Source organism: Chrysemys picta, chromosome 12, assembly GCF_011386835.1.
Source record: "Chrysemys picta bellii isolate R12L10 chromosome 12, ASM1138683v2, whole genome shotgun sequence".
NCBI classification, from domain to species: Eukaryota; Metazoa; Chordata; order Testudines; family Emydidae; genus Chrysemys; species Chrysemys picta.
The window spans coordinates 42,162,497-42,188,443 of NC_088802.1; the positions used below are offsets into that span (position 1 = coordinate 42,162,497).

Sequence of the window (25,947 nt, forward strand, 5' to 3'; positions counted from 1 at the left end):
GGGGCCATGGGGCTCCAGGTGCTACCTCCACCCCAAGCACTGGCTCCGCACTCCCATTGGCCCAGAACTGCAGCCAAGGGGAGCTGGGGTGGGGGCAGTGCCTGCAGGCAAGTGCAGTGCACAGAGCCTCTTGCCTAGGAGCCAGACCTACTGGCTGCGTCCGGGGTGCAGTGTAGTGCCAGGATAGGCAGGGATCCTGCCTTAGCCCTGCTGCTCAGGAGCTGCCCGAGATAAGCCCACGCTCCAACCTGAGCCCCTGTCCTGAGCTCACCCCCCAAAAAACCCTTCCTGCATCCCAAACCCCTCATCCCCAGCCCCACCCCAGAGCCTACAACCCCAGCCGGAGCTCTCAAACCCCCCCCCCCCCCGGCATCCCACTCCCCCAGCCCAGAGTCCCCTCCCACACCCTGAACCCCTTATCCCCGGTTCCACCCTAGAGCCTGTACCCCCTGCCCAGAGCCTGCACCCCCTGCTCCAACCCAACCCCCTGCCCCAGACCATGGGAAGGAGGGAGGGAGAATGTAGTGAGTGGGGTGTGGGGTCTCGGGGACTGGGCAAAGCTAGGGCTAGGGTGTTCGGTTTTGTGCGATTAGAAAGTTGGCAACCCTAGTTATTAGTCCTAGGAGCGGGGGCAATTCCCAGCCTGAGCATGCTTGAACCTTGCAGCACTAGGGACTCCCAATACTCATTGCTGGCCCTAGGCAGCCGGAGACTCTGCAGTTAGGTGCTTCTCTCTCTTCCAGGCCATGGCTTTAAGTACCTGAGAGGCCCACCCCCTGCAGCAGGGACCCCCAGTTCCCATGCACCTCTCAGCTAGCACGTATTCGCGGAGAAGGTGCAGCCTGGATGATTTCGGAGGCTGGGCAGCAGCTCACCGCGCCGCCCACCGGGACTGGGGTCTCATCAGCCCGGACAGCTTCTCTACTCCCTCCCCCTCCCTTTCCTGTTGATAGCCACCAAGGGAATGCTGGGAGATGTAGTTCCTTTCCTGCTCCAGAGCCGGCTCTCCAAGAAAGAAACTGGCTAAGGAACTACAACTCCCGGAGTCCCTTGGGATCTCGGCTCCCGGTGTCCGGGCAGGATCCCTGCGGCCAGAGGGTGAGAGCTGGAGTGTGTTGCCTGTCTCCGGGCGCTGGGGGGTGTGGCGGTCTGCCCGCCCCCGGGGGTGGGGGGTGTTCTCGGGCTGGAGGCTGGGCGCTATGGTAACCAGGGTGCTCCCCCGCCGCGCTTCGGGCGCTATCCGGGGCGGGCCGGTGCCCGGCCATGGAGCCTGAGCCGCGGGGGTGCAGGGAAGCGGGGCAGAGACCCCCTGCTAGCCAGGGGCAGGGCTGGGGGCGCTCTAACGCCATCAGCTCAGCTGCTTGGGGGCGTCACTTTCTGTACCAGCCCCTGGCTAGTCGGTCGGTGTCTGAGCCCCTTGAAACCAACCAGCCCGTCCTGCTGTTGGAAAGGGCTTTTCCCTCTGTTCCTCTCCTCCCACCTGCTGCTCTTCCCTCTCCATCCCCCAGCGCCTCTTCCTCTGCTGCTGCTCAGAGCTTTCCCCAGGAGCAGCAGAGTGAGTGACCCCCATGCCAGTGATCCCAGCTTCATTGCTGCCCAGGGGGTTCTGAAAAGCCCGGGTGGAAATGGAGGCGACTGGAACATGGACGGCCCTGAGCAGTAACTGGGGCAATGGAACTGTCTGTCTGCAGACTCAGGAAGAGATCACTGATCTGGCGGCTAGAAACGCTCCTGAAAGTTTGCACAAGCTGCTAAACCAGATTCCTCCATTCGTGAGAGAAAGTTGCTACTTGCCACTGGCAAGTGGACAGTGGGTTTTAACTCCTGTAGGAGGCACTTGCCTCCAATCAGGATGGCAGCGATAATGATTTGAATGAAGTGTGATCTAAATGCTGTCTGCAGGGCCTGTGTTTACTAAAGAGGACACAGGTCACAGACAAGACCAAGTCCAAGGCCCACCCTGAGCCAAGCTGTATGTGGACATATCAGGTCCCAACATGCAGTGCTCCATCTTGATCCAAGCAGTAGATGCATGTTGTGCTTGGGAACTTGAAGCCCACATCCCTGCTTCAGGGTTACATGAAGCAAGATGGAGCTGAGCAGGGCCTGCTGTTGCTGCAGGCTGTATTCTGTGTGTTAAAGGGCTGCTTGGCTCGAGGAGCATTACATGCTGGGACCTGCAGTCTTTTCAGTCCACATCTGTGTATTACTAGACCGATCAGATCAAGAAGCAGCATTGCATGCTGGGATCTGGAGTTTCTGTGGGCTATACCTCTTTAAATCAAATCAAGGATGATTATAATCTGCTCCATTTTATACAAATTGAATGTGACCTTCCCGATCCTGGCAAGGTGCCCATGGGGCTCACAGCTGAGTGAAGTTTGGGTATGTCTACTTTATAGGCAATCAAAAAAATGCTTAATTTAGTGTGAGAGGAAGGATACTCTGGGGTTTGGGGCACAGCAGACGATGTGGATTATATTCCTAGCCCTGCCCCTGGTTTGCCATTTGACTGGATTTACTTAGCCCCCAAATATTAGTTTGGTGAGTATTTGACAAGCAATCCCGAAAGATAAGCAGACAGGCAAATCACTGACACACTCTCTGTGCCTAAATGTACATGTATGAAACAGGAATAATCACATTTACCCATCACACAGGAGTATTTCAAGGCTTAATTAACTTGTTAATGGCTTTGAAGCATTTTATGGTTTTCCTAAGGAAATCACTTTATTCTAATGAGTGAGTCTGAGAAAGCAGGGGGTCGAAAACTTGACGTCTCGACTGCAAAAGGAATTCCATTTCACAAAGCTCCTGTTGAACATGAAAGTGAATCAGGAAGTTTTAACTCTCCCTTTCCCTAGGTGAGGATCAAGTATATATGAGCGCTGTACTAAAGGATTCTACAGTATGTGAAGGTGAAGACTGAAGGGCTGTATAAACTGAATCACCGGTGAGGGAGAACTGTTAGAAGCCATGAGATGGTAAGGATAAAGTAAACACTATTGGATAGCAGTCTCATGTCCTCTAGAACAGAATCACTTTGATTTCATTCTGTGACATGTACTGGCTCAGGTGTGCTGGCAGGTTTTGATGGCAAATCCCGTTTGCTCAGAAGGAACTATGGTGGTTGCAGTCTCCTATAGTAATCTTTGTTCATTACCTGGTGCAGACTCCATTGAGGAGGATTTCTAGTGTTGCTTGGGGTTGCGTGGAGGAGTCTGACTTCCTAGATGGATGATCCAGAGTTCACTGTGGTGATCTACAAAAACAACAAGGAGTCTGGTGGCACCTTAAAGACTAACAGATTTATTTGGGCATAAGCTTTCGTGAGTAAAAACCTCACTTCTTCGGATGCATAGAGTGAAAGTTACAGATGCAGGCATTATATACTGACACATGGAGAGCAGGGAGTTACTTCACAAGTGGAGAACCAGTGTTGACAGGGCCAATTCAATCAGGGTGGATGTAGTCCACTCCCAATAATAGATGAGGAGGTGTCAATTCCAGGAGAGGAAAAGCTGCTTCTGTAGTGAGCCAGCCACTCCCAGTCCCTATTCAAGCCCATACTGTGGTGATCGTGACATGTCAGATGTGGGATGAATCTGGCCCATGAATTATCTGAACGGCAGTTCTGTGATGCAGAGAATTAACAGCTTGCATGAAAAGTCCAAGTTAGACGACAAGTCTTGCTTTCAGTGCTTTTATTCTTGTAACAAGGGAACTTTTCTTTTTCTGTTAGGCTGCAAAACCCAAGAAAGGTTTAAAAGGTATGTACACATGTGTGTTTCTCACTACACCACCCTTTGGGCTGTTTGAGAAGAGGTGGGGTAAAGGTACACCAACGCTGAGGGGTCACTGACACCCCCACAGGTACAAGGGGGAATCCTGGCTACTGGCTTCAGGTTCCTTGTCTCCAAGATATGAACATGCGAAGTGTTAGTATTGCTTGTATTAAGGCATTGCTGAATCAGGGGTGGAATTCAGCTGCCTCTTAAATCAGGCAACCTTGCACATAGGGGCATGTTTCCCTCCCATGGGGAATTATGCAGATCCAGTGGAGACTATACCTTGATCAACCTCAACTTGTTCTTCCCCCCATCAGCCTCAATTCCCTGTTGATATGACAGAGGCTGTCTCCCTCCATTATACGCTGCCACAGTACAGAACAGCTTCTGGCTTTCTAAGCCTTTGTGGGTCCTTCACATATTAGAACGAGAGCCTCATTAGATTACTTTAATCTCTACGTGTGCCCAGCGACTGAGTGATGGGGGGTGGGCATCTTGCAAATCTAATAAATAAAGAAATCCCCTACTTTGGCCAGGTGAGGGCAAACTTCTCTATCGAGAGCCCCATCTGGGCCACACTTTCTTATGTTCACAAGATATGGGCTGGAAACTTGGCCCCATTGAAGTCAGTGGAAGTTTTGCCGTCAACTTCAGTCGGGCCAGGATTTCATCCATCATCTTTAGGCTGACCAGGAGGAACCCCAGACCTTATGCTGATGATGCATATGTGCTTGAGATTGGAGGCTTTCGATTAGACCAAGTGCTCTCTGAATGTCTGAAAAACTGCTTTTATTCCACGTGTTGCCCAGCTCCCCTCATGGGATGACCTTGCTCTGTTTCATTCTAGGTTCCATCCAGGACATGCTCAGTGACCTCCTGGGAGATGATGGTAAATGCTCTTTCACTGACATTGAAAAGGTGCTTTCCTCCCTCCCCCCCCATGTGGATGTAGAGCTGGTGAGACGTGCTGGCTTGGCAACCTTGGAGAATGAAGCCTTCTATTTCTTCATAGAGCAGCTACAGCACTGGCTGTGGAAGCACAAACTTCCCCTGCCACGGTGCATCAACCCTGTCCTCTAGGGACCCCCCCTCGGTAAAAGGGATGTTTAATTTCCATGCAGTCCATTCAGTCCTTGGCTCCTCAGCTGACATCAGTGTGGGAGGGGGGTTAGTAGTGAAGGTGGTACTTGATATGCAGCTTTCGGAGCAAAGGTCTGGAGCAAGTTCCATATTCTCCATGATTTGTTTCTAGACGAAACCCCCATTAAATCCAACAAGCCTTCCCAGCACCTTGGGGGCAGTGGAAGGAGAACCAGGGACATCATCTCCAAAGCCAGCAAAAAGTGAGTACGTCTGAATCACGCTATTAAATAAGAGATCGAAGAGGGAGACTTATAGAATGTCAGGATTGGAAAGGACCTCAGGAGGTCATCTAGTCCAACCCCCTGCTCAAAGCAGGACCAATCCCCAGACAGATTTTTGCCCCAGATCCCTAAATGGCCCCCTCAAGGATTGAACTCACAACCCTGGGTTCAGCAGGCCAATGCTCAAACCACGCTGCTTGCTGGTGTCCCTGCACCCCATGAGCTCCTCATCCATGTCCTGTGTTTCACTTCTTGCTACTAGTCATTTATTTTGGGACTTGACAGTTGTTGCTTTGGGGGGAGATTTTTTCAAAGGCACAACGAGGAGTTTGGTGCCCAGATCCCACTGGCTCTCAAATCTCCATCCCTCTGACGGGTGTATTCTTCCCTCAGCTGCACCAGCCTACTGCAATAATAGGACCCCATTTAATAAAGTTATGCAGGTGACGCTGAGGGCAGTGTTTAGCTCTGTCTGAAGAAATAGCATCCTAGCACTAGCATAACTCCACCTACACTCCTCTTGTAAAGATCAGAATAACTCCTGCCCTGCAGGGACATCTCCCAGTCTTCTCTCCCTGTGAGTGAGACATGTCCCTCCTTCAGACTGCAGATGGCTTCTGCACAGGGCCGGCTCCAGGCACCAGCTTGGCAAGCAGGTGCTTGGGGCGGCCACTCCGGAGAGGGGCGGCAGGTCCAGCGATTCGGCGGCAATTCGGCGGACGATCCCTCACTCCCACTGGGAGCTAAGGACCTTCCGCCGAATTGCTGCCACAGATTGTGATCGTGGCTTTTTTTTTTTTTTTTGGCTGCTTGGGGCGGCCAAAACCCTGGAGCTGGCCCTGCTTCTGCAGTAACCTCCTGCCTGGCCTCCTTTCTTGGGATTGTGTGCTGCAAGTAGCAGGGCGGTTCCTAATCCTCCTGCATGTGTTGCAGGTCCATTTTGGAGGATGGTGTCTTCAGCAAGATGGCTGCGGAGGAAGGTGCAGGAGCAGAGGTGAACTAAGGCCTGGGGGGGGCTGGTAAGGAGGAGAGAGAGTTTGAGTGAGGGGAGGTTCCTAATGAACACACAGAACCAAATTCAGCCCTGCTGTAATGTCACTGAAGTCCGCCGAGTTCCCATAGGGATTCATTTAATTCTAGGAGTCCCATTGACTGCAGATCTTATTTGGATGTCCCTCTAGTTGTTGTAAAATGGGGATGGATGGTGGGAGAATGAAAAGCAAACATCCTAGTTGGTGCTGAGCCCTGGTGGATGACTTACATTGGAATACAGTTAATGCCCATCAGACAAAGTATCACAAAGCACTGTTTGGTGATAAGCAAAGCAAAAATCCAGGTTTTCTTCCTGGTGTAGTGTCACTTCCACCAATCACAGTCCGATTTCAGCAAGGAAACAAAGTTCCTTGGCTCAAGGGTTTCCCAAACACCCATGTTCTCCTAAGGAACTGAAAAATTCCCAAGCCTCAGAAGACACATAATGAAAGGATCTCAAAGCACTTTACAAACAGGACTGAAATAGGCCTTATAGTGCTCCTGGGAGTTGGGTGTGTATTATTACCCCTGTATTACACATGAGGAAAGCTGAGATGCAGAGAGTTGAAGTGACTTTCCCAGGATCACAGTGAATCAGTGGTAGAGCCAGGAACAGAACCCAGAAGTCGTGACTCCTAAGCTCCTTGTGTAACTGCTGTAGACACGCTACCTCCACTGTAACCTGGTCAGTCCGAGTCCCTGGTGCTTTATTTTAAACGCAGACAGGACAGCCTGTCTGATTTACTTCCTGGCTCATTTCCACTTTGGACTAGATATAGAATAGATGGCATTTAACATGGCATTTAACAACGAATGCAGAGCGTGCCAAGGCAAGTGAAAATACTTAAGCAAAATAAAAACATGCCTTTTGTGTGCATTGGGCTTTCTTGAGCCTCCTCTGGTGCTACATGTGTGTTAGTGTGATCTCATCTCTCCTGACTTTGCACTCAGGAATCCGACCTCTCAGATGTAGACCCACAAGCTTTGCTGGAGACCCTGAAGGTAAGTGAATAAAACATCACTAGTCTTCGAACTGCACTGACCGTGGCTGTGACATGCTAGAACTAACTTCTGACTTCTTCCTCTTGGGGTATGTCTATACTGCAGTCAGGGGATGACTGCAGCACATGTAGACGTACTCAGGCTACCTTTGATCTAGCTAGCTTGAATAATGATAGCAGTGAAGCCGCGGCAAGGCGGGCTAATGGCTTGAGTACATACACAGGAACCCAGGCAGGCTTGTACAATCCCTGTTGCCACCTGTGTCCCCTCTTCACTGCTGTTCTTACTCGATCTAGCTAGGTCAAAGCTAGCTTGGGTGTATCTGTCTATGTTGCAGCCACACCTCTCATTGCTGTATAGACATGCCCTTGGTCTGCAGCCCTGTTTCTCTTAATCAGTGTTTAATTGTAACCTCTTCCTCCAAGAGGTTTTCTTCATAGAGACCCATGTTGTGTCCTTGGTTTCTGGGACCTCTTTAGATCAGCGCTTTGAGACCTGGCAATGAACTTTATGTGTATGCAGAAGGCTCGCAGCATCAGGCCTCGGTTTATTTTTCCTCCTTAAATATTTCCCAGCCACATCCAGTTAAAAACCTCCCCACTGGTGAGTATTGAAAAATAGGGAGGCTAGTACATTTGCTGGCGTTGCCATGTGCTTTTTGTGGCACAGTCTTTGCCACACCCTGTGGCCACCCAAGGTGAAGAATGCAGGCTGGGCAGATCTGCTGCCCTTGCTTCTCTGGGGAGTGATTTGGACTAGAGCTGGACTGGGAACCAGGTTTGGGATGAAGGTCCACTGGCCACCCTGTGGATAAATCCTTCCAGAGCAGACACGATCCCTGGCCAGCAGATAAGAAAGGCGGCACATCCTGCAGCCCAGTTTTAGTTTAAATGTCCATATTCACTTGTTCAAGTATATCATGTCAAAACAAGGCGGTGTCCACATGCTCTACTACCTGAGCACCGGGGCATCAGCTCAGTTCTTCATGCTCCCATGTATGTTCTTTTTATTCCCAGGAGATGGATGACATGGAAGCTGATCTCCTAGGCATAAAGAAGTCTAGTTCTGGGGCTGGGAGGACAATGGCAAAGGGTTCCGAGAAACTTGAATCCTCAGGTGATCTGGCAAAAACTTCAGGGAAGCTAACGACTGTTGAGAAAGGTGAGTGCGATGAGCTGACCCTCTGCTAGCGCTTCCTTTATATCCGGCCTGGCTGATTGCAAAAGGGCTTTGAATGAAGCTGTTGCCCTCTGGGGCTTTGAATATTTGATTCTAGAATATCCTCCAGGACAGGGACTGTCCCATGACCAAAGCTGGATTTGATCTGTTTTACACCTGAACCACGGCCTAAAAATATGTTCAGTGGCTTGCATTTGTGAACATTAAAAACACAGAGTTTTGTGTGCATTTGTACAGCGCCTAGCACAATGGAGTCCTGGGTCATGTCTGGGGCTGCTCGGCACTACAATATTATAATAAAATAGTGACTGTTCCCTACTTAGAACCAGCCCTTGCTGCTCACTTACATGCAGTGATAAACCTAGGGGCACCCAGACTTTGCCCAGCCAAGGGCCACACAGGCTACTTTTCCAGAGTCTGTGGGTTGCACCTTATTCTCATAACATGAAGCAGACTATAGCTATCAGAGAGGTAGCCGTGTTAGTCTGAATCTGTAGAAAGCAACAGAGGGTCCTGTGGCACCTTTAAGACTAACAGAAGTATTGGGAGCATAAGCTTTCGTGGGTAAGAACCTCACTTCTTCAGATGCAAGACTATAGCTGTCATCCTCTTCAGACACAGGTGCTGCCCCAGGAATCTACAGGTCCCAGTGATCTCTGCCTGGATCCAATCAGACAGGCTGCCCAGACGGAGACGGATCATGGCTCACTGAGACCTGTAGACTGTGTGGCACTGCACACCTGCGTTAAAGATGAGTGTGGCTCTGGACCACATTGTAGCACTCTAGGTGGCATACGACCTGCCTGCATGCATTAGCTGTGCCTGGAAACACTTCTAATAAAGCTCCATGGACACTGATATCCAGCCTCTTAGGGTGGGGCTGCTCCCAAACAGATCGTGTTCGAGGGGGACTTGACATGGGTCCTTTTTGAGCAGTATGGCTGCAACCTACTGTAGAAGACAGTTGGAGGCACAGATTCTAGTGAGAGAGGAACCGGAGCTGCAGCGTTCAGACCCACAGCAGAACGTTACCCAAGTTGGCGGCCAGGTTTTTGGCCTCACTGGTTATAAAGGATCCATCTACAAACTAAGGATCAGGATCAGAACATTACCAGAGGGGAGATGGTTTTATAGATTCATAGATTCATAGATTATAGGACTGGAAGGGACCTCGAGAGGTCATCGAGTCCAGTCCCCTGCCCGCATGGCAGGACCAAATACTGTCTAGACCATCCCTGATAGACATTTATCTAACCTACTCTTAAATATCTCCAGAGACGGAGATTCCACATGAGGAGCCCTTGCACCAAAGATATTCCAACCCTTGAATCCCTCGGGGGAATTGTATCTTGTTGTATGCGTGCTCAGGTTACTGCAGAGAGTAAAATAAGCTCCTAGCTGGAAATGTTAACCCTGTATTTACTCTGAATAGCTTATTTCCATACGTGGGGGGGGAGCATGGACAGTGAAGAGGCTCTGCCTGTCTGTCTGCAAACCCCCCTATCTGATGGTTTTTGTAGGAGAGTCTGCCACTGGAATTGAAAAGAAACCCCTCTCCACTCCCACCACCCCCCAGAGGCAGTACAAGAAGTTTTCCTTTGAAGGTAGGATTTGGGCGGGTACAGTTGTGCTCTCGCAGCTTGACTCTCGCCTTTAATTTACTGGGAAACTAGTAGATCTTCATCTCCTTTAAGGATAAGTTTGCTGCAAGAGTCAATGGGTAACAGGGCACAGACAGAGTCTTTCTCCTCTAGGTCACCAGTTTAAACCTCCTCCAGCTCAAAGTACCACGAGGGTGACCAGTGGGAAATGAGTTGCTGATCTCCTACTGCGGTTCCCAATGTGTCCATAGCACACAAATCATCACTAGGATTGGTAGAGGCGCCAAGGACTACATGGGCCATGAACACCGAGTACCTTCTCATGCTCAACGGTGCCCTCTACAGGTCGGAGTTGAGGCAAACTGGGGTCATGGGGCAATGTGAGAATCCCATACAAGTTCTCTAGGCACCACTCTCAGCACTAAATTCACGTAAATCTCACTGCCAAATGTATATGAGGGGAACATAAGATAGGAAAAACTCTACAGCAGCTTGTCATGGTAACACGAGAAAACCATGCCATACAGATAAAGGAGTGTGGGGGTGTGAATTTGACTTCAGTTCATTACTCTGCCTTGCATCTTCTCTCTCCCATTTCTCTTTACTCAACAGACGACGAGGATGAGTCTAAAAATCAACCACGTAAGAGAACAGGGAACCTGGCTTAAAAACTATCCTATAGTGGGGTGTGTGGGTGAGCTCTGGTCTTTGGATGGGATTCCTGGGAGCACTGTATTTAGGGTTATATTGTCACATGTCTTTTGAAATGATGATCTATGTAACACACTGAGATCTTTGTATAGAACGTTTTGTAGAAGTATAATGCTTGACAAGCATTAATAGTTTAAATGCCCCCCACCCCTGTGAGCAAGGTAGGAATTATACCAGCTTTATAGATGGTGAAACTGAGGTGCAGCACCTGGAAATAGAATCCATGTCTCCTTATTTTTCCAGTCCTATGCTTTAACCAGGAGTCTATGCTACCTGTTCTAGGGCCTACTGAAATCAGTGGAAAGAATCCCAGTGACTTCACTGGGCTTTGGATCAGGCCAATAGACAGCTACCTCTGGGGCTAAGATAATGTGAGAACTGGCCTCGTGGCATTTCCATACCTGGACAGGGCAAGTGCAAAGAGAGGGCCTGATCTCAAGTGATTTCAGCCCCATAAATTATCCCTTAAGGGAAGACAATAGGGTAGAAAATCATGAACATACATAGAACTCTTGAGATACTGGAGGTCACCCAAATCCAGAGAGATTCAGGTCTACCGGGTTCCTTACAGAATCTGAATTCACAGCTGTGTTTTATCACCAGTGGAAGCTGCCATCCAAGGAATAGGCATTTTGAGACTGTCCAAATTCACATGACACCGACATTGAGGTCATAGGAGAGATCCAAGACTTTATGGCAAAAATAGGCTAAACTGTCTTTCCCAATGACAATATAGCTCAGCCTGCAACTCCAGGTACCCCTAGGAGGAGTTCGCTCCCAAGCGCTAATACAAACACAAGGACCCATTGAATTTTGCCAGTGACGCCCAACAGGAGCAAGTTCTGGCTCGTGCAGAATCCCCAGTTATAGATGGTGGTCTTGATATTTAGCTCTTTGCAGATAGTCCAGCTCCAAGAAGACAGTTTCCAAATGCCAGTTGTTTTTTCCCCTTTTATTCCCATGGGCTGATTGCTAGATTTAGACAATCCTTTGGCAGGGCTTTTATCGGATGAGGAGGACGATGCTGCTAAGAAGTTACCTCCAACAGGCACCAAAAGCAGCCCTGAAAGACGTACTGGCCCAGCCAAAGGTATGGAGTCGTGCTAGAATTAGTCCGCAGAACTAGTTTGGGCTGCTCCGTAATTTGCTTCAGTAGCATGAACACCCTGCTTTTCCCACCTTTTAAATCATCAACGTGTCCATTTTACGGGGACTCCCTGGGTATCGGACATTCTCACTATCAACAAGTGGGACAGTAGATTAATGAACTGACCTTTCACCTCTGTGGACTGGGGTTCAAATCCTAGCTTTAGTCTCACCCCAATGGATTTTTAATCAAGGCATATTTGGTATCTCTGGGGTGGCCCAGGATTGGGATAGTGAGGGCACTGCGGGTCAAGCTCGGGTTCTGGTGGTAGAGCGGCTGGGAAAGAGGGGAACATCCAGGACTAGTATAGCGGGAGGTGCTGGGAGTGTGGAAGTAAAGTCTGGAATAGCCGGGGCTGCCATAGGTCTGAGATGCGTTGGTAGGGCTGGGGGCAGACTGTGATAGCAGGAATCCTACAAAGCAGGATTGAGAGCCTGTAACATCCCCAGGGCTGGCAAGTGCTAAATAACGTCTCCTTGTTAATGGTCACCAAATTCATCCAAAGATGCATTTTACAAAAGAGCGAGAGAGTGTGCAGCAAAGCAGCGCACTAATGCTCTGTCGCTTCCCAGTGATTTGTTCTTTGGCTGCAAAAGAACCATTTACGGGCGACGGCGTCAAAGATCCCAACAATGGGACGAGCGTCGTGCGTGATTTCAGCTAGTGCTGTAAACCCAGCAGCCTCTGCTAAGAAAGATCTTCCTTCCGTTTAACAGGGATGTCTCTCTCCTTGGCTCCTGGCCACGCTGTTGCTCCCGTGCGGAGGAGGGAGGAGCTGACATTTGAAGATGATGGGGATGACCTGATGGATGCGCTGGGGTTTGGCAAGAGTCCGACGGGAGAGCTGAAGCAGGAGAGGAAAGGAGAAGAGTAAGGAGTTGCCAGGAAATCAAGTACAGAGTGACTCATGAGCTAGTCACACTGAGTTTCAGTCATTAAGTGCCTGGGATTGAAAAAGAGCAGAAGAATATCACAAGTACTTTGTTACCCCAGAGCTACGTGGGCATGTATCACCTACGCCGAATCACTGCTATGACTATTCTGTATCGCTGGAGTGGGTCGAAGGGCAGGTCTGCACTTAAAAATTAGATCAACCTAGCGACGTCCCTCAGGGCTATGAAAAATTCTGCCCCCGAGCACCATAGTTAGATTGACCTAACCCCTACTGTAGGCCCGGCTAGCTCGCCAAAAGACCTAGCTACTGCCTCTCCGAGAGCTGGATTAGCTACATTGACGGAAAACCCCTTCCCTCAATGTAGGAAGTGTCTGTGCTACAACAGCTTCATTGCAGCACTACAGCTGTGCCGTTGTAGCGCTTGTCGTGCAGACAGGACCGAAGCCATGGACACAGGGGGAAGGGAGAAGGAGGGGCATGGTACTGAAGTTCTGATCACATATCCAGCTCTACTGTGGGATTATCGACTGAAATGAGCAACGATGAAATAGTTAACTTTGTTCCCATTTAAACGATTGTGATTATTAATTATTTGTATTGCAGTCGCATCTAGGAACCTCACTCATGGTGGTCCAGGACCCCATTGTGTCAGGCGCTGTACAAACACAGCACAAAAGGACAGTGCCTTCCCCAAAGAACTTCCAGTCTAAGTAACACCCTGTTGAGATGAACAAGAGCAAATCTCACCCTTCAGAGCTATTGTTTCAGGCTAGCTGGCTGCAGACTCATTCAGGCTGTCCTGCAGTGGGTCAGCATTGGAAATATTTCCTTGCAACTAGAAGGGCTAAAAATTTAATTTCATAGATATATAGGTATTAAAAAAATAAAACGAACCAGAAGCAGCTCAGACTGAGAGAGACATGCTAGAAGGTTATGCCAGCCGCTACCACGTCAGCTCCTGAGCGCAGCCTCGTTTGAGGGAGACAGACAGTGCTTCAATGATTTCCACCCCTGCCTAGACACTTGTAACTCTTTTTGCTCTCCGGCAGGGAAGAGCCCCGCCCTGCCCGCTCCAAGCTGGAGGAGTTGTTGGGAAGTGGGACCGCAGCCAAACTCCTGGAGCGACCGATCACAGGAGAACGCAAGGAGTTCAAACTGGATACAAAATACCAACAGCAACCTGGTGAGTAAGACCAGAAACCTGCTGGTTTAGCAACACTGTGAAGGGTGGCAGTTTTTTTGCGACGTTGCTATACTGGTAATAGCCCTAGTGTAGACACAGTTATAGCAGCATGAAAGTACTTTTGCTGACATAGCGTCAGGGCCGGCTCCAGGCACCAGCTTACCAAGCAAGTGCTTGGGGCGGCCACTCCGGAGAGGGGCGGCACGTCCAGCTGTTCAGCGGCAATTCGGCGGACGGTCCCTCACTCCTGCTCGGAGCGAAGGACCTCCCGCTGAATTGCCACCGCAGATCGCAGCTTTTTTTGTTTTGTTTTTGTTTGGCTGCTTGGGGCGGCCAAAACCCTGGAGCCCGCCCTGCATAGCGTATTTTGCTCGGGGAACCAGTATAAGCTATATCAGCAAAAGCACTTTCGTGACTGTATGTCTCCATTCACACTGGGAGGGTGTGACACCTACCAGGGTATAATCGACACTAATGAATAGCTGTGTCACCCCTGCTCTCTTACCTGGCGTGCCCTTCACATTGCTTTGCTGCTGTCGCCTCCAGTCTGGGGTGCTCCCAAACAGCTGCTGGCATGTAGGTTACTCCCAGCTGCGTCTGTCCGTGAGCTGCAGCCAAACAGCCACACGTGGGCTCATACCAGCCTGGGGTATAGTACAGGGTGACCCCAACTCACTCCCAGTCTTTGATTTTTCCCTAGAAATGTATGTCCCATACTGCCCAGCACGCTCCTGGACAATACATGTGTGTTAAGTCCTTTAATATGATGATATGCCAGCTTATTTCAAATAGGATATCTCCATTAAAAAAAACTATCTCCTAGAACTGGAAGGGACCTTGAAAGGTCATTGAGTCCAGCCCCCTGCCTTCACTAGCAGGACCAAGTACTGATTTTGCCCCAGATCCCTAAGTGGCCCCCTCAAGGATTGAACTCACAACCCTGGGTTTAGCAGGCCAATGCTCAAACCACTGAGCTATCCCTCCCCCTTGTTCTTCAGACACTTCTATTTAAACACACTGGATTAGATAAAACAGTAAAACAAATGTATTAACTACAAAGAGATTTTCAGTGAATAAAGTAATGAGGCATAGAAGCCAGAAATGGTTACATGAAAAGTAAAGATAAAACGCAACTAGTGCCTAACCGAACAACCTGTGTTAAATTCAAAGCAAAGTTTTTCTCGCCACATGCGCTCAATAGTCTTACTGGCTAAACTTAGTAGGCCAGGACCCCTTCTTCCGTTTAATGGCTGCTTACTTTGTCCCTTCTTGTGCGGTGAATCGAAGAACAGAGAGGAGAGGGTACCTTGGGCGCTTATTCCTCCTTTTTATAGTGTCAATCCCCCTTTTGGAAAACATTTCCTGCTGAGATTCAGGAGACAGAGTGTCTATATGTAAGGATATTTCCTGCTGGTTTTCCCCACCTGTTTGAACTCCCTTTGTCTTTCTTCCTGCTTGATGACTCTATTTATTGCTTAAATGCAAATTAAGCAGAGCACACATTCCTTTGTTTGAGACAAACCTGTTTGCTAACCTCAGTTGGAACATGTGTTAATAACAGCTTACAGGATGTCAAGTATCAGGGGGTAGCCGTATTAGTCTGTATCTACAAAAACAACAAGGAGTCTGGTGGCACCTTAAAGATTAACAGATTTATTTGGGCATAAGCTTTCGTGGGTAAAAACCTCACTTTGTTGCATCTGAAGAAGTGAGGTTTTTACCCACGAAAGCTTATGCCCAAATAAATCTGTTAATCTTTAAGTTTACAGGGAAATCTGATAACTTCACATACAATGTTGCCACGCATATTTTATCAAGACAGTATTGACCAGCAAATTATGAGCCTTCAAATGATACTTTATAGGACATACCTTGTACAGAGATAGTTGCGGTAGGGTGTGGGCATAGGGTATGTTCTGTACTGGTTTGCCAGCATAGCAATACCAGTATAGCTAGACCAGCCAACTTTTCTAGTGTAGTCAGGGCCTAAGCGAATTACAGTGAAACTCCCAAACAACAGACAAAAGCGAGAGCATGTGAGTGTGTGGTGATGCAGCCTGCTTGCCTCCTGGGGAATGTCTTTAGTGTCCACTTCTCTAAACAGATAAGGAAACCATTTGGGGCAATGAGGATTTCACCTTCGGGGCCTACCAGCCCACCGTGGCCTCCACACCCGAGGGCCTGCAGTCAAGACGACAATCTGTCAGGTATGTGTTTATATATGATGCTTGCCTGTGTCTGCCACACTAATCACTGGGCCATGCTGCCTCCCAGCAGGGAGCTGCCGAAGTCCTAACACTCTCAGCTTTGTGTGTCTGTCTCTCGCTCCCGTTGCAGGTTTTCAGCAGAGAATATCAATGAACTGAAAATGGACCAAAGGTCCAAACCAACCACGCCATCCACCACGAGCCCCATGCGAGGCAGTAAGACTGGCGCTGACTGGCTGGGCTTGAAAGATGAGGACTTTATCGAGTTGGACCCTCCATCTCCAGCCAAGGACGCCGCCAAAGGTAGTCCCGCGGCAGCCCCTTTGAACACGCCATCCAGCACCTCAGCCACCAAGCAGCCCAGCCCAGCCAGCCAGTTCCTTCCTGGGACAAAGTCAGCTGCAGAGGAAGCAGCAGCTAAACCCAGACCACTTGAGGAGGAGGAGGATAGCTGGCTGAATGACGCCTTGTCTCGAAAGAAATCCCAGTTGCAGGGGAAGGTCAAGGAGAAAAGGTCTGGGCCCTCGGGCTTCCTGAGACAGGACGACAAGGTGGACACCATTACTGTTACCAGGTAAAGAGATGCCAGTGGGCTGCTTTTCAGAGGTGTAGAACTCCTGCAGCTCCCACTGGCTTCACTGGGGGTCGCTAGGGTTCAGCACCTCTAAAAATCAGGCCATTTTTAAGGGCCTAACTTTAGGCACCCAAATGTGACTATTTTTGCCTACAGAAATAGAAGTGGGATAAGAGCGTCGGACTTCCTAGTTTCCAGGTCAATGCGGAGTCCAGACCATGCTGCCTTTCATTGCAGCTGCAAGGGACATTATGCAGGCTGCCATTGTAACTGTGTAAAGGCTACAGTGATTTACTCCGGGAAGCCTGGGTCAATGGTCCAGAAACCACCAAAAATTCAAACCAGTTCTGTTTTCTCTTCTGCCTTTTTCTGATTCAATAACTCTTGGCCTTTGCTTGTAACTTACAAGCAAAGTCCCTCCACCCTTTTTCAGTTATATGAGTGTAGTCGCTATGGTAATATAAATAATAAGATTAACAACAAGCATGAAAACATTATAAGAAAACTAAGGAAATTCCCAGGCAAAATCTTCGTGAACGTAGAGTTACGGCTGAGAACAAATTGGCTACGGCTTGTGCTGCCCAAAGCAGGATTGATGGCTATAATTAGGAAGAGCCTGTCGGACAAAAGTGAAGTATCTTGGTAGTGTATAGTCACAGTTTACTGTTGTGTGCATTTGCTCCTTCAGTCTTTGCAATTAAGGACAAGTCTACACTGCAAAATTAAGTTGATTTAATCGACGTCGACGCAGAGCCACCGCAGTAATTAAATCGTTTTTGTACGTCCACACTAGCTCCTTCTGTCGGTGGTGCGTGTCCTCACCAGGAGCGCTTGCTCCGGCTGTCAGTGTGGGGCACAGACAGCCAGAGCCCCGGTGCCCGTGGCTGACAGCCGGAACAGTCTGATGTAAGCAACACAGTGTCTACATTGACACTGCATCGACCTAACTACGTCGACCTAAGCACTACTACTCTCGCGGAGGTGGAGTTATTAAATTGGTGTAGTGGGCAACTGACATCGGCGGGAGCAACATTGTAGTGTAGTGTAATGTTCACCCACGAAAGCTTATGCTCCAATACATTTTTTAGTCTATAAGGTGCCGGAGGACTCTTTTGTTGCTTTTTACAGATCCAGACTAACACGGCTACCCCTCTGATACCTAACTCTGTAGTGTAGATCAGGCCGAAATGTTTCAAACCAAGTGAATGCTGAATACTTCCATAGCTCTGTTGGGAGGAGGAGATTGCTTTTGATGGAAGAGAGACCTTCATTGTCTTTGAGGTTGCAAGATAGAGTTGTAGCTGACACTGGAGGATTGTGGCCCCCCTCACTGTCCATTTATATTAATATTCTTTGCTCTTTCATATAAGTGACTTTTGTTTTCAGCCAACCAGTTCCCTCTGTGAGAGAACCTCAGTGGTCTGCTGTCCCAGAAGATAAGTCCACCAGGATGGAAGACTCAGGGTATGACTTCACTCTAGCTATACCTGCTAATCTGCCTTTTCAACAGGAACTGCTGAAATGAATTAAAATGGTGTCAGACATGAGAGTGTTGGGGGTTGAAATGGGGTAAATAAAAAACAATGATTTAAAAAAAAAATTAGTTTTTTTTTTAAATTTAAATCGGATTTTTAAACTTAAATCAGATGTTTTTGATTTACGTTAAATGCATATTTATTTTTTAAAATAAATCTATTTAAAATTAAATGTGAAACTGATCATTTATGTTAGTGCCTAAACTACTTATAATTTATTAAAATAATTTACATTAACTACAAACATAATTAAGCAGTACATGTTTGTTGTCAAATTTTAAAGAAAGACCACTGAACTGGTGGAAGTCACTGGCTAAGCGTAGGGAACCGGAGTTTGTTGAAATGCTAAACCAGCTCTTGACAGCAGTGTAGCCCAGAGAGAATATTTTCTTCTTTTCAGATTATTCAACTAGTTTAGTTCAATGACTAATTCATTCAAAGTTAATAAACTTTCAACTTTTGGGAGTTGAAAAAACAGAAAACTTGTTTTCCTCTTTTCAATCTAGGAATAAAAGCTAGGTGTTGAGACAATGAGATCTACCAGTTCTAAAATCTTGCAGGACATGGTGACCAGAAACAACCAATTGAATTCACTAAATACAGATAATACTTGCTTTGTTCAATACATTAGTTAGTTTGAAATGCAAAATATGTTGTGATTAAAAAAAAAAAAATTTCTTATGTATCCAGCACATTTAAGGTCATTTTATTAAATTAAAACCAATTAAAATTCTGGTTTTGTACATTTTTAATTAAATTTACATTTCCATCCAAACAGAGCTCGATACAAATCACAAGTAAAAAAATTAATCATCAGCTAATAAATAAGTAATGCATCATTCACCATTTTCTAACATCATAAAGAAATGTAGAAATGAAGACTCTCTGAATAAATGTAAGTTTAAGCTATATAATTGCTTAACTACATGTGTACAGATATAGGGCATCCTCCTGTGTGGCAAAAAGAAGCACCAAATTTAGAGTGAAGCCTATGCAATTCAATATGTTTGAATGGTTACCAACCAAAGAGAATCAGCTTTTCTTTAGGAAAATAACGAAGAAATACAAATGTAAAACTTTGAATTAAAATTAATTAATTAATTCTAAGTTTCCTGATATAAATGGATGATTTTAAATGCTTTGATTTCCTGGTTACTTATCTAAATCATTTTTATTTAAGTCAGTCCACTCTGCATGAGGGTAGGCAGGAAGAGAACTTTGTGGTGGCTTTTGATTGTTATAAATCTGCGATGTGCGTGAACAGTGAGATCGGGTGCATTATGTTTTAAAGAAAAATCACCTTGGATTGACACCTCCAACTTTTGACCTTTGAACACCACCCCTTTGTGACTCCACGTGCAGGAATCCGTAGGCCTGGTGCTGTACAAAACTGCTGATCGGATGTTTTGTGAAACTCTCTTCTTACAAAAGCGATGCATGTTAACTGGAAAATACACCTTTAATCTCTCTTTCACATGCCCTGCTGTGGGGATATAATGGCATTCCTAGTTACTTATCTACTCTATGCATCCCACAGGTATCCCATTCCATTGCTAACCACTCAGAAACAAGCCTCATCTCTTACATCTGAGTCCAGGAAAGGGGCACCTCTGGGAGACGCCAGTAACGCCGGTATGTTTCACATCCCAAATCAGCCCAGCTATTGGGGAGGCAACACACACTGCTGACACACCTAACTGAGTGATCAGGAGCCATAGAGAGACATTATGTAACCTAGAGGATTCCCAAATTCTACTCTCTCTCTCTGGATGGGGAATACAAAGTTGTATCTTTTAAAGTGAAATGATCGTTGCATCATTGCCCTTGAAGGTGAGATGAAAATGAGGAAAAGATGGGCCTAGCAAGGCTTCCGGGTCGTGTATCCAAAAGGTCTCATTACGAAATCCAAATAGCCCTAACATATTTGCTGTGATGTCTGTAGGGACCTTTGAGGCTTGTCCCACAAATGAATGGTAGATGGATGTGTGGCTGATCACATGTTCGTATTCTCTCTCTGTCTCAGTGGGAAGGGGTCAGATCCTGACAGGTCTCCGCCCCCTGACACCCCCACACGCTCTGAGTGTGGACAGAGTCCTCTCCAATTACAGCCCATGGGTGCTAGTTTAGTGTCTGGCATAGGTTCTTTCCATGGCTTCTCTGGTGTTGAGGAAGGGCCAGACCTGTGCAGCCATGCTTTCCTTGACACGCTAGCAGTACGATAACTAGTCCTCAGTCTCCTCTGCTCTTCATCCTCCACTTCCACAGTCCCCTCACCTCCTTGGATTACCCCACCTAAACATTCAACCTCATCCCTTCGCCGCTTTGCATCCTGGTGTTAGCCCCTTCGGGTATGTCTACATAGCAAAGAAAAACCCACGGCGGCCCTGTGCCAGCCGACTCAGGCTCGCAGGGCTTGGGCTGCAGGGCTGTGTCAATGCTGTGTAGACATCTGGGCTCTGGCTGGAGTTCAGGCTCTAGGATCCTGCAATGAAACAGCCACACAGCTTGAGCCAAGGTGGCTGGCACGGGCCAGCCACGGGTGTCTAGGTGCTGTGAAGACATACCCTCATTGTCCTACCCACCCCCTGTCACACAGCATGCAGTGCAAGGACGCGGGGACATGGGTAACCGTCAGCCATCTGCAGCCACGCCGTTATTCCCATCTCCTTGCCAGCTGTTACAGAGCACTGCCCCCTGTTGGCTCATATGTGTAACTTTTCTCCATGAAATCTACAGTAGAACCTCAGAGTTACAAACTCCTCAGGAATGGAGGTTGTTCGTACTCTTGAAATGTTTGTAATTATGAACAAAACATTATGGTTCTTTCAAAAGTTTACAGCTGAGCATTGACTTAACACAGCCTTTAAACTTTACTATGCAGAAGAAAAATGCTGCTTTTAACCATCTTAATTTAAATGAAATAAGCACAAGAAACAGATTCCTTACCTTGTCAAATCTTTTTTTTTTTACTTTCCCTTTATTTTTTTAGTAGTTTACATTTAACACAGTACTGTGCTGTATTTGTGTTTTGTTTTTTTTGTCTCTGCTGCTGCCCAATTATGTACTTCCTATTCCAAATGAAGTGTGTGGTTGACTGGTCAGTTGATAACTCTGGTGTTCATAACGCTGAGTTACTACTGTATTAAAAGAGGTTGGACATTACGCAGTCGGGAAGTAGCAGACAGTGGCCTCAGTTGTGTGTCAAAGGGATGACATCAAAGCCAATGGGGGTGGGAGGTATTTCCCATTTAGGTGGCCAGGTGATGCTGGGTTGGAGCCTGGAAGGAGCACATAACGTGAAGGGTTCAAACCAAATGCGTGTGGTCAGTTGTGTGACTTAAGGGCAGCAGTGCAGGCTGTGGGAGCCAGATGCCCCTTTCTCTCGGTACTGGCGGAGGGCTGGCATGTCACAGAGGAAACGCACTGGGCTTCCGCGTGGTGGGTGATGACAGCTGGTTCAATCTCGCATGAGGTCAATAATCTGCCTCCTGTCTGGAGGGTGAGCACTATGATGAGGTTGGCCAAGCAGGAAGGAGTTCTGGGGGAGGGGGTGGGTGCAGAAATGGTGGCCCTTGGGTCGGAAGGGGAGAGCTTGCTGACCCTGCCAGGACCTGCACTGCTTGCCTGGGTCCTTGGACGCAAGTAGTACAATATAGCCTGATTTCCTAGAGGTGCTGAGCACTTGCGGGTCCTAGTGATTTGGGGGGGTGTGGATGAAAATCAGGCCAGTGCTGCACATCGAGCACCTGCCATGTGTCAGTCCATCCATATGTATGGAGTAGAAATCTGCCCCAGTCAGCTTCTTGGCAGGGATGTAGCAAGGCAGGTGAAGGGACGAATGTGCATAAAGCATTCAAGGAGGCACTTGTGGGGTCCAAGGGTTTCATTAAAGATGCATCTTTCTTTAGTGCCTAGAGGACCTTCCAGCCCCTCCTGGCTCCACTCTGCCCAAGTAGTCTGGAGTATCTGCCCCCCACTGCTTCAGTGGCTGGAGCTCTTATGACATTAGCGTGTCCTCCTCATGCCGAAGCAGCACACGTATGGTTAGATGTGGAAGGGCTTTATGTATTTCTGCCAGGCTTCCAATGCTACTGTCTCACCGCTCTTTACACTGAAAATGCCTAAATCCACTGCCATGTCTGAGTGTTAAATGTGTTGAATTTTCACCACTTGCAGCTTCTCTCCAAGGACATCCAGAGGGTCTGGGGTTCCCCACACTAACTCAGGTAGGTGTGAGATGCTACAACACTGATCACGGAGTATTGGGGATAATACACCCCTACCTGTACAGTCATTTTTCAGTGGCTAAAATGCAGGAGTAGAAGTGGGAATCGGGAGTCTGGGTTCTGCTCCCTGCTGTCTCACTGATTGGCTATGTAATGTCACCTCGGGCAAGTCACTTATATTCTCCATGCCTCCATTTCTTCAGCAGTAGAAGGGGTGAAATAACACACCCTTCCTTCCTTCCTTCCTTCCCAGGAGTCCTGTGAGGTTTTAATTAGTGTTTACAAAATGCTTTGAGGCCCTTGACTGGAAGTGCTCAGAATACACGTGTGAGTGTAGTAATTAATAATGAGACTTGGATTCTAGCTAATTATTGGGTTTTACATTGCCAGGTTTTCTTAGTTGTTGAGGTGAAAGGTGTGTGTGTGTGTGTGTGTGTGTGTGTTTAAAATTTATTTATTTTTTAGCAATTTAAGAGGGGAAATTATGAAAGTTATTAAAAATGAGTGTGTCCCGCAATCCTTACTTAGCTTTTAAGCCTCACTGAGAAGCAAGCTAGCCCTTCTGGGTCCTTTTCATTTCCTGCCCTCCATTGTGGGGGGGTGTGTTTTAATCAAAAGGAATTTATCCTATTACTCCTGAGCCCATCTCAAGCAATAAGACCAAACTAAACACCGAGTCTGTTCCATTGCCTGCTCTGGGGCAGGTTGGAAGTCTCCTGTCCTGTCCATGCTGCCTTCTGGGACAGGACCCTTTGGAGGTTTCATACAGAGGTGTTCTTCTGGGAGAAAGGATCCAGATTTGCAGCGGGGTAAGATCAGAGAAGGATTGGCAAGCCTAGAGGAGGGGCGCAAAGTAGGACCAGAATTAATGGCAGCCATTGTAGGGGTTAAGATGTTCCCCACAGGGGTGGAGGCCTTTAAGAGGAGAAGGTGGCTGAGCTTTTCCTTGTTTCATTGCAGGTTGCCGTGTCTGGGGCTCCTCTCCAGCAGGTTCTACTGCCGCAGCAGGTGAGGACAGGGCGTGGCTTCTGCAGAGGACGACACTGCATCCTGCTGGGCTGACAGGGTGCTTCTGCCACTCTTCATTCTAAAAGGGCTTGGTTTTGTCTCCCCACCCCTCGGTGCTCTCCCCTTGCAGCTCCTGGAGGCCGAGCCCCTGGCCCTGAGCTTGCTGAATGCCAGTGAGTACGAGAAGAGGCTGGTAGCTTTGAGGGCACAGCTGAGGGAGAATGCGGCAGGGCACCAGGCGGAGCTGCTGAGTGCCCAGACTCGCCTCACCGAGCTGGAGAGCCAGGTGAGGGACCCAGCCTGCTGGGCTGAGGACAGAGACAGGACTGGTCTCTCTGTATTCGCACCAGTCTTCCCACTGGGGCCAAGCTAGGAGTGATCATACTGGGCTGTGATAGGAACAGTTAGGAAGGAAATACCTGCGCTCCAAAGGGCAGCAGGATTAGGGGTGCCAGAGACATGGTTCATCCCTGCCCAGAGAGAGGAACTGAGTAGGTAACAGAGGGTCTGTCTGCTGAGGGCCACAGGGAGCGCTCACAGAGATGTTCTAGCCTCACCCCTCGTAGTAAAGCCTCAAGATTCCTGCTTTCTGTGCACACTTGCTGGCTGCCGGCCCGTGAGCTACCCCTGCACTAAGGGTGAATGCTGACATCCTCCATGTGCACTGGTTTGCTCTGCGGGGGCCTGACTGCAAGCCGGCTGACATCCCCGAGGGTACAGTCTGGACTGTTGAACCACTGGGTCCCTTTAACTCTCCAGTCCAGGGTGCCTTTTACGCTGCTTTGCTAGTGACAAGCAGCCGCTCCAGGCTCTGCTCACACGCAGCCATTAGCAGGAATGCTCTCCCAGCCACTCACGAACTACACACAGAGCAAATTCCCCAGCCTTGTGCCCCAGGAATGTGCGTCTGGCACTGCTCAGGACCTCCCACCCCCAAACAGTGCAAGCTCGTGAAAAGTCTGTTATTCCATCAACGGGAATGATTATGCACCAGCCTTTGTTAACCTGAGTAGAGATTCCCCAAACACTTCAATCAAAACACGCTGGTTTAGGTAATAAAATAAATAAAACAAGTGTATTAACTAAAGAGAGAGAGAGATTTTAAGTGAGTATAAGCGGTAAAGGCATAAAAGTCAGAACTGGTTACAAAAGAAATAAAAGAGAAATACACAAGCTATTTCCTGACCTAAATGTTAACAAGTTAAATAAGATTTGAAAGCAAAAGGATTTCTCTGACCCAAAACTTTCAGCAGTCCAGGCTGACTGGGAAGCCTTCTAGTTTGGACCACTCCCCCCAGTTCAGTGATGGTTCTTTGTCTTTCAAATGATCTTGCTACCATGAGTAGAGATGGGGGAGGAGAGGTGGCCAGATGCCTTCCCCCCCCTTCTTATATCCTGACCCTTTTCACTGGAAAAGTCCTTGAGGGTGTAACCCCTGTCGTCGGCGGGCGGGATCGAACCTGGGACCTCTGGAGCTTAGTGCACGAGCCTCTACCGCATGAGCTAAAAGCCAACTGGCTATTATCTAAGGCTCTAGAGCAGACTCATTTTCTCTCCCTCTCTCTCTAAGTGGTCTCGGTGTCACTAGATGGGACAGAACACCACACCCAGGAGGTGTGTGGGTTACACTGGGACATGGAGCCATGCAGTTCTATTGCATATGTGCCCTGCCAGCTGTCCTTCAGACGAACTGTAAAAACTTTGTTTATAACTCCCCTGCTGGTGAATTTCTAATTGAACAAGTAATGGCCCTTTAGCACCTACCTGGCGTGCCAGTGTGCCTTTGTCTTTGAGAAAATGGTCTGTTTAATGAAAGTGATGGTCTCAAGAAGGAACTGTTCCCATTATGTGGCATTAATTCATATGGCATCAAGAACTACAGTACCCAGTTACCCAGAACTACAGTATATTTCAGTAACAATCCTAAGTAAAATCTCATAGCTCCATGTACAATGCTGATACACATATTTTAACGTGACAATGATGTGCAGTAGATTATGCATTTTCAGATGATACCTCACAAGGCCTACTTTGTACAAACTATATCATCATCCTATAGAAGTGGTGAGCATGGGCTCCAGGGTGACCCATGGGGTACAGTGTCTCACCCCAGCCACGCAGGGTTTTCTTTAGCCCATCGTGGTGACTTTCCACATCAGGTGCGGAAGCTGGAGCTGGAGAGGAATCAACAGAAGCTGCTCCTGGAGAGTCTACAGCAGCGTCATCAGGAAGACTTGGAGCTCATTGAAAATGCACACAGGTATCGGGGGCCTACACCCCAGGTACATGCACACCAGTGACATGGACCTTTGCCCCCGCACTCAGGGTCCTGCCTGATGCACAGCATACCTGGGGTGTGTATTGCCCCACTTACAGCACTTGGCCCAGCGTATAGTTGGAGCAGGGGACCGGGCATCAGGGTGCTACTTCCAGATCTCCTGCTGACATGCCATGTGACTGAGCACGACACTTCACAGCTCCGTGCCTCAGTTTCC

General features: G+C 48.2%; 1 protein-coding gene across 8 annotated transcripts in view; it reads left to right on the forward strand.

Annotated features, from left to right (window-relative positions):
- The first annotated feature begins 960 nt into the window (after positions 1-960).
- The window catches only part of FBF1 (Fas binding factor 1), a 33,926-nt gene continuing 8,939 nt past the window's right edge, over positions 961-25,947 (forward strand). For 3 of the 8 annotated variants that reach the window (XM_024101676.3, XM_024101679.3, XM_024101681.3), the window contains exons 1-21: positions 961-1,098; positions 2,865-2,984; positions 3,743-3,770; positions 4,636-4,677; positions 5,041-5,131; positions 6,086-6,146; positions 7,136-7,186; positions 8,203-8,347; positions 9,886-9,969; positions 10,579-10,608; positions 11,654-11,767; positions 12,541-12,694; positions 13,769-13,902; positions 16,007-16,109; positions 16,240-16,683; positions 18,070-18,147; positions 19,756-19,850; positions 22,395-22,444; positions 23,405-23,452; positions 23,583-23,738; positions 25,612-25,712. In XM_024101676.3, coding sequence (XP_023957444.1) covers positions 2,982-2,984; positions 3,743-3,770; positions 4,636-4,677; positions 5,041-5,131; positions 6,086-6,146; positions 7,136-7,186; positions 8,203-8,347; positions 9,886-9,969; positions 10,579-10,608; positions 11,654-11,767; positions 12,541-12,694; positions 13,769-13,902; positions 16,007-16,109; positions 16,240-16,683; positions 18,070-18,147; positions 19,756-19,850; positions 22,395-22,444; positions 23,405-23,452; positions 23,583-23,738; positions 25,612-25,712 — 2,012 coding nt within the window. In that variant the 5' untranslated portion in view covers positions 961-1,098; positions 2,865-2,981. The remainder of the gene's footprint in view (positions 1,099-2,864; positions 2,985-3,742; positions 3,771-4,635; positions 4,678-5,040; positions 5,132-6,085; positions 6,147-7,135; positions 7,187-8,202; positions 8,348-9,885; positions 9,970-10,578; positions 10,609-11,653; positions 11,768-12,540; positions 12,695-13,768; positions 13,903-16,006; positions 16,110-16,239; positions 16,684-18,069; positions 18,148-19,755; positions 19,851-22,394; positions 22,445-23,404; positions 23,453-23,582; positions 23,739-25,611; positions 25,713-25,947) is intronic. The other 5 variants (XM_024101678.3, XM_065562737.1, XM_042841136.2 and 2 more) reach the window with 4 other exon arrangements.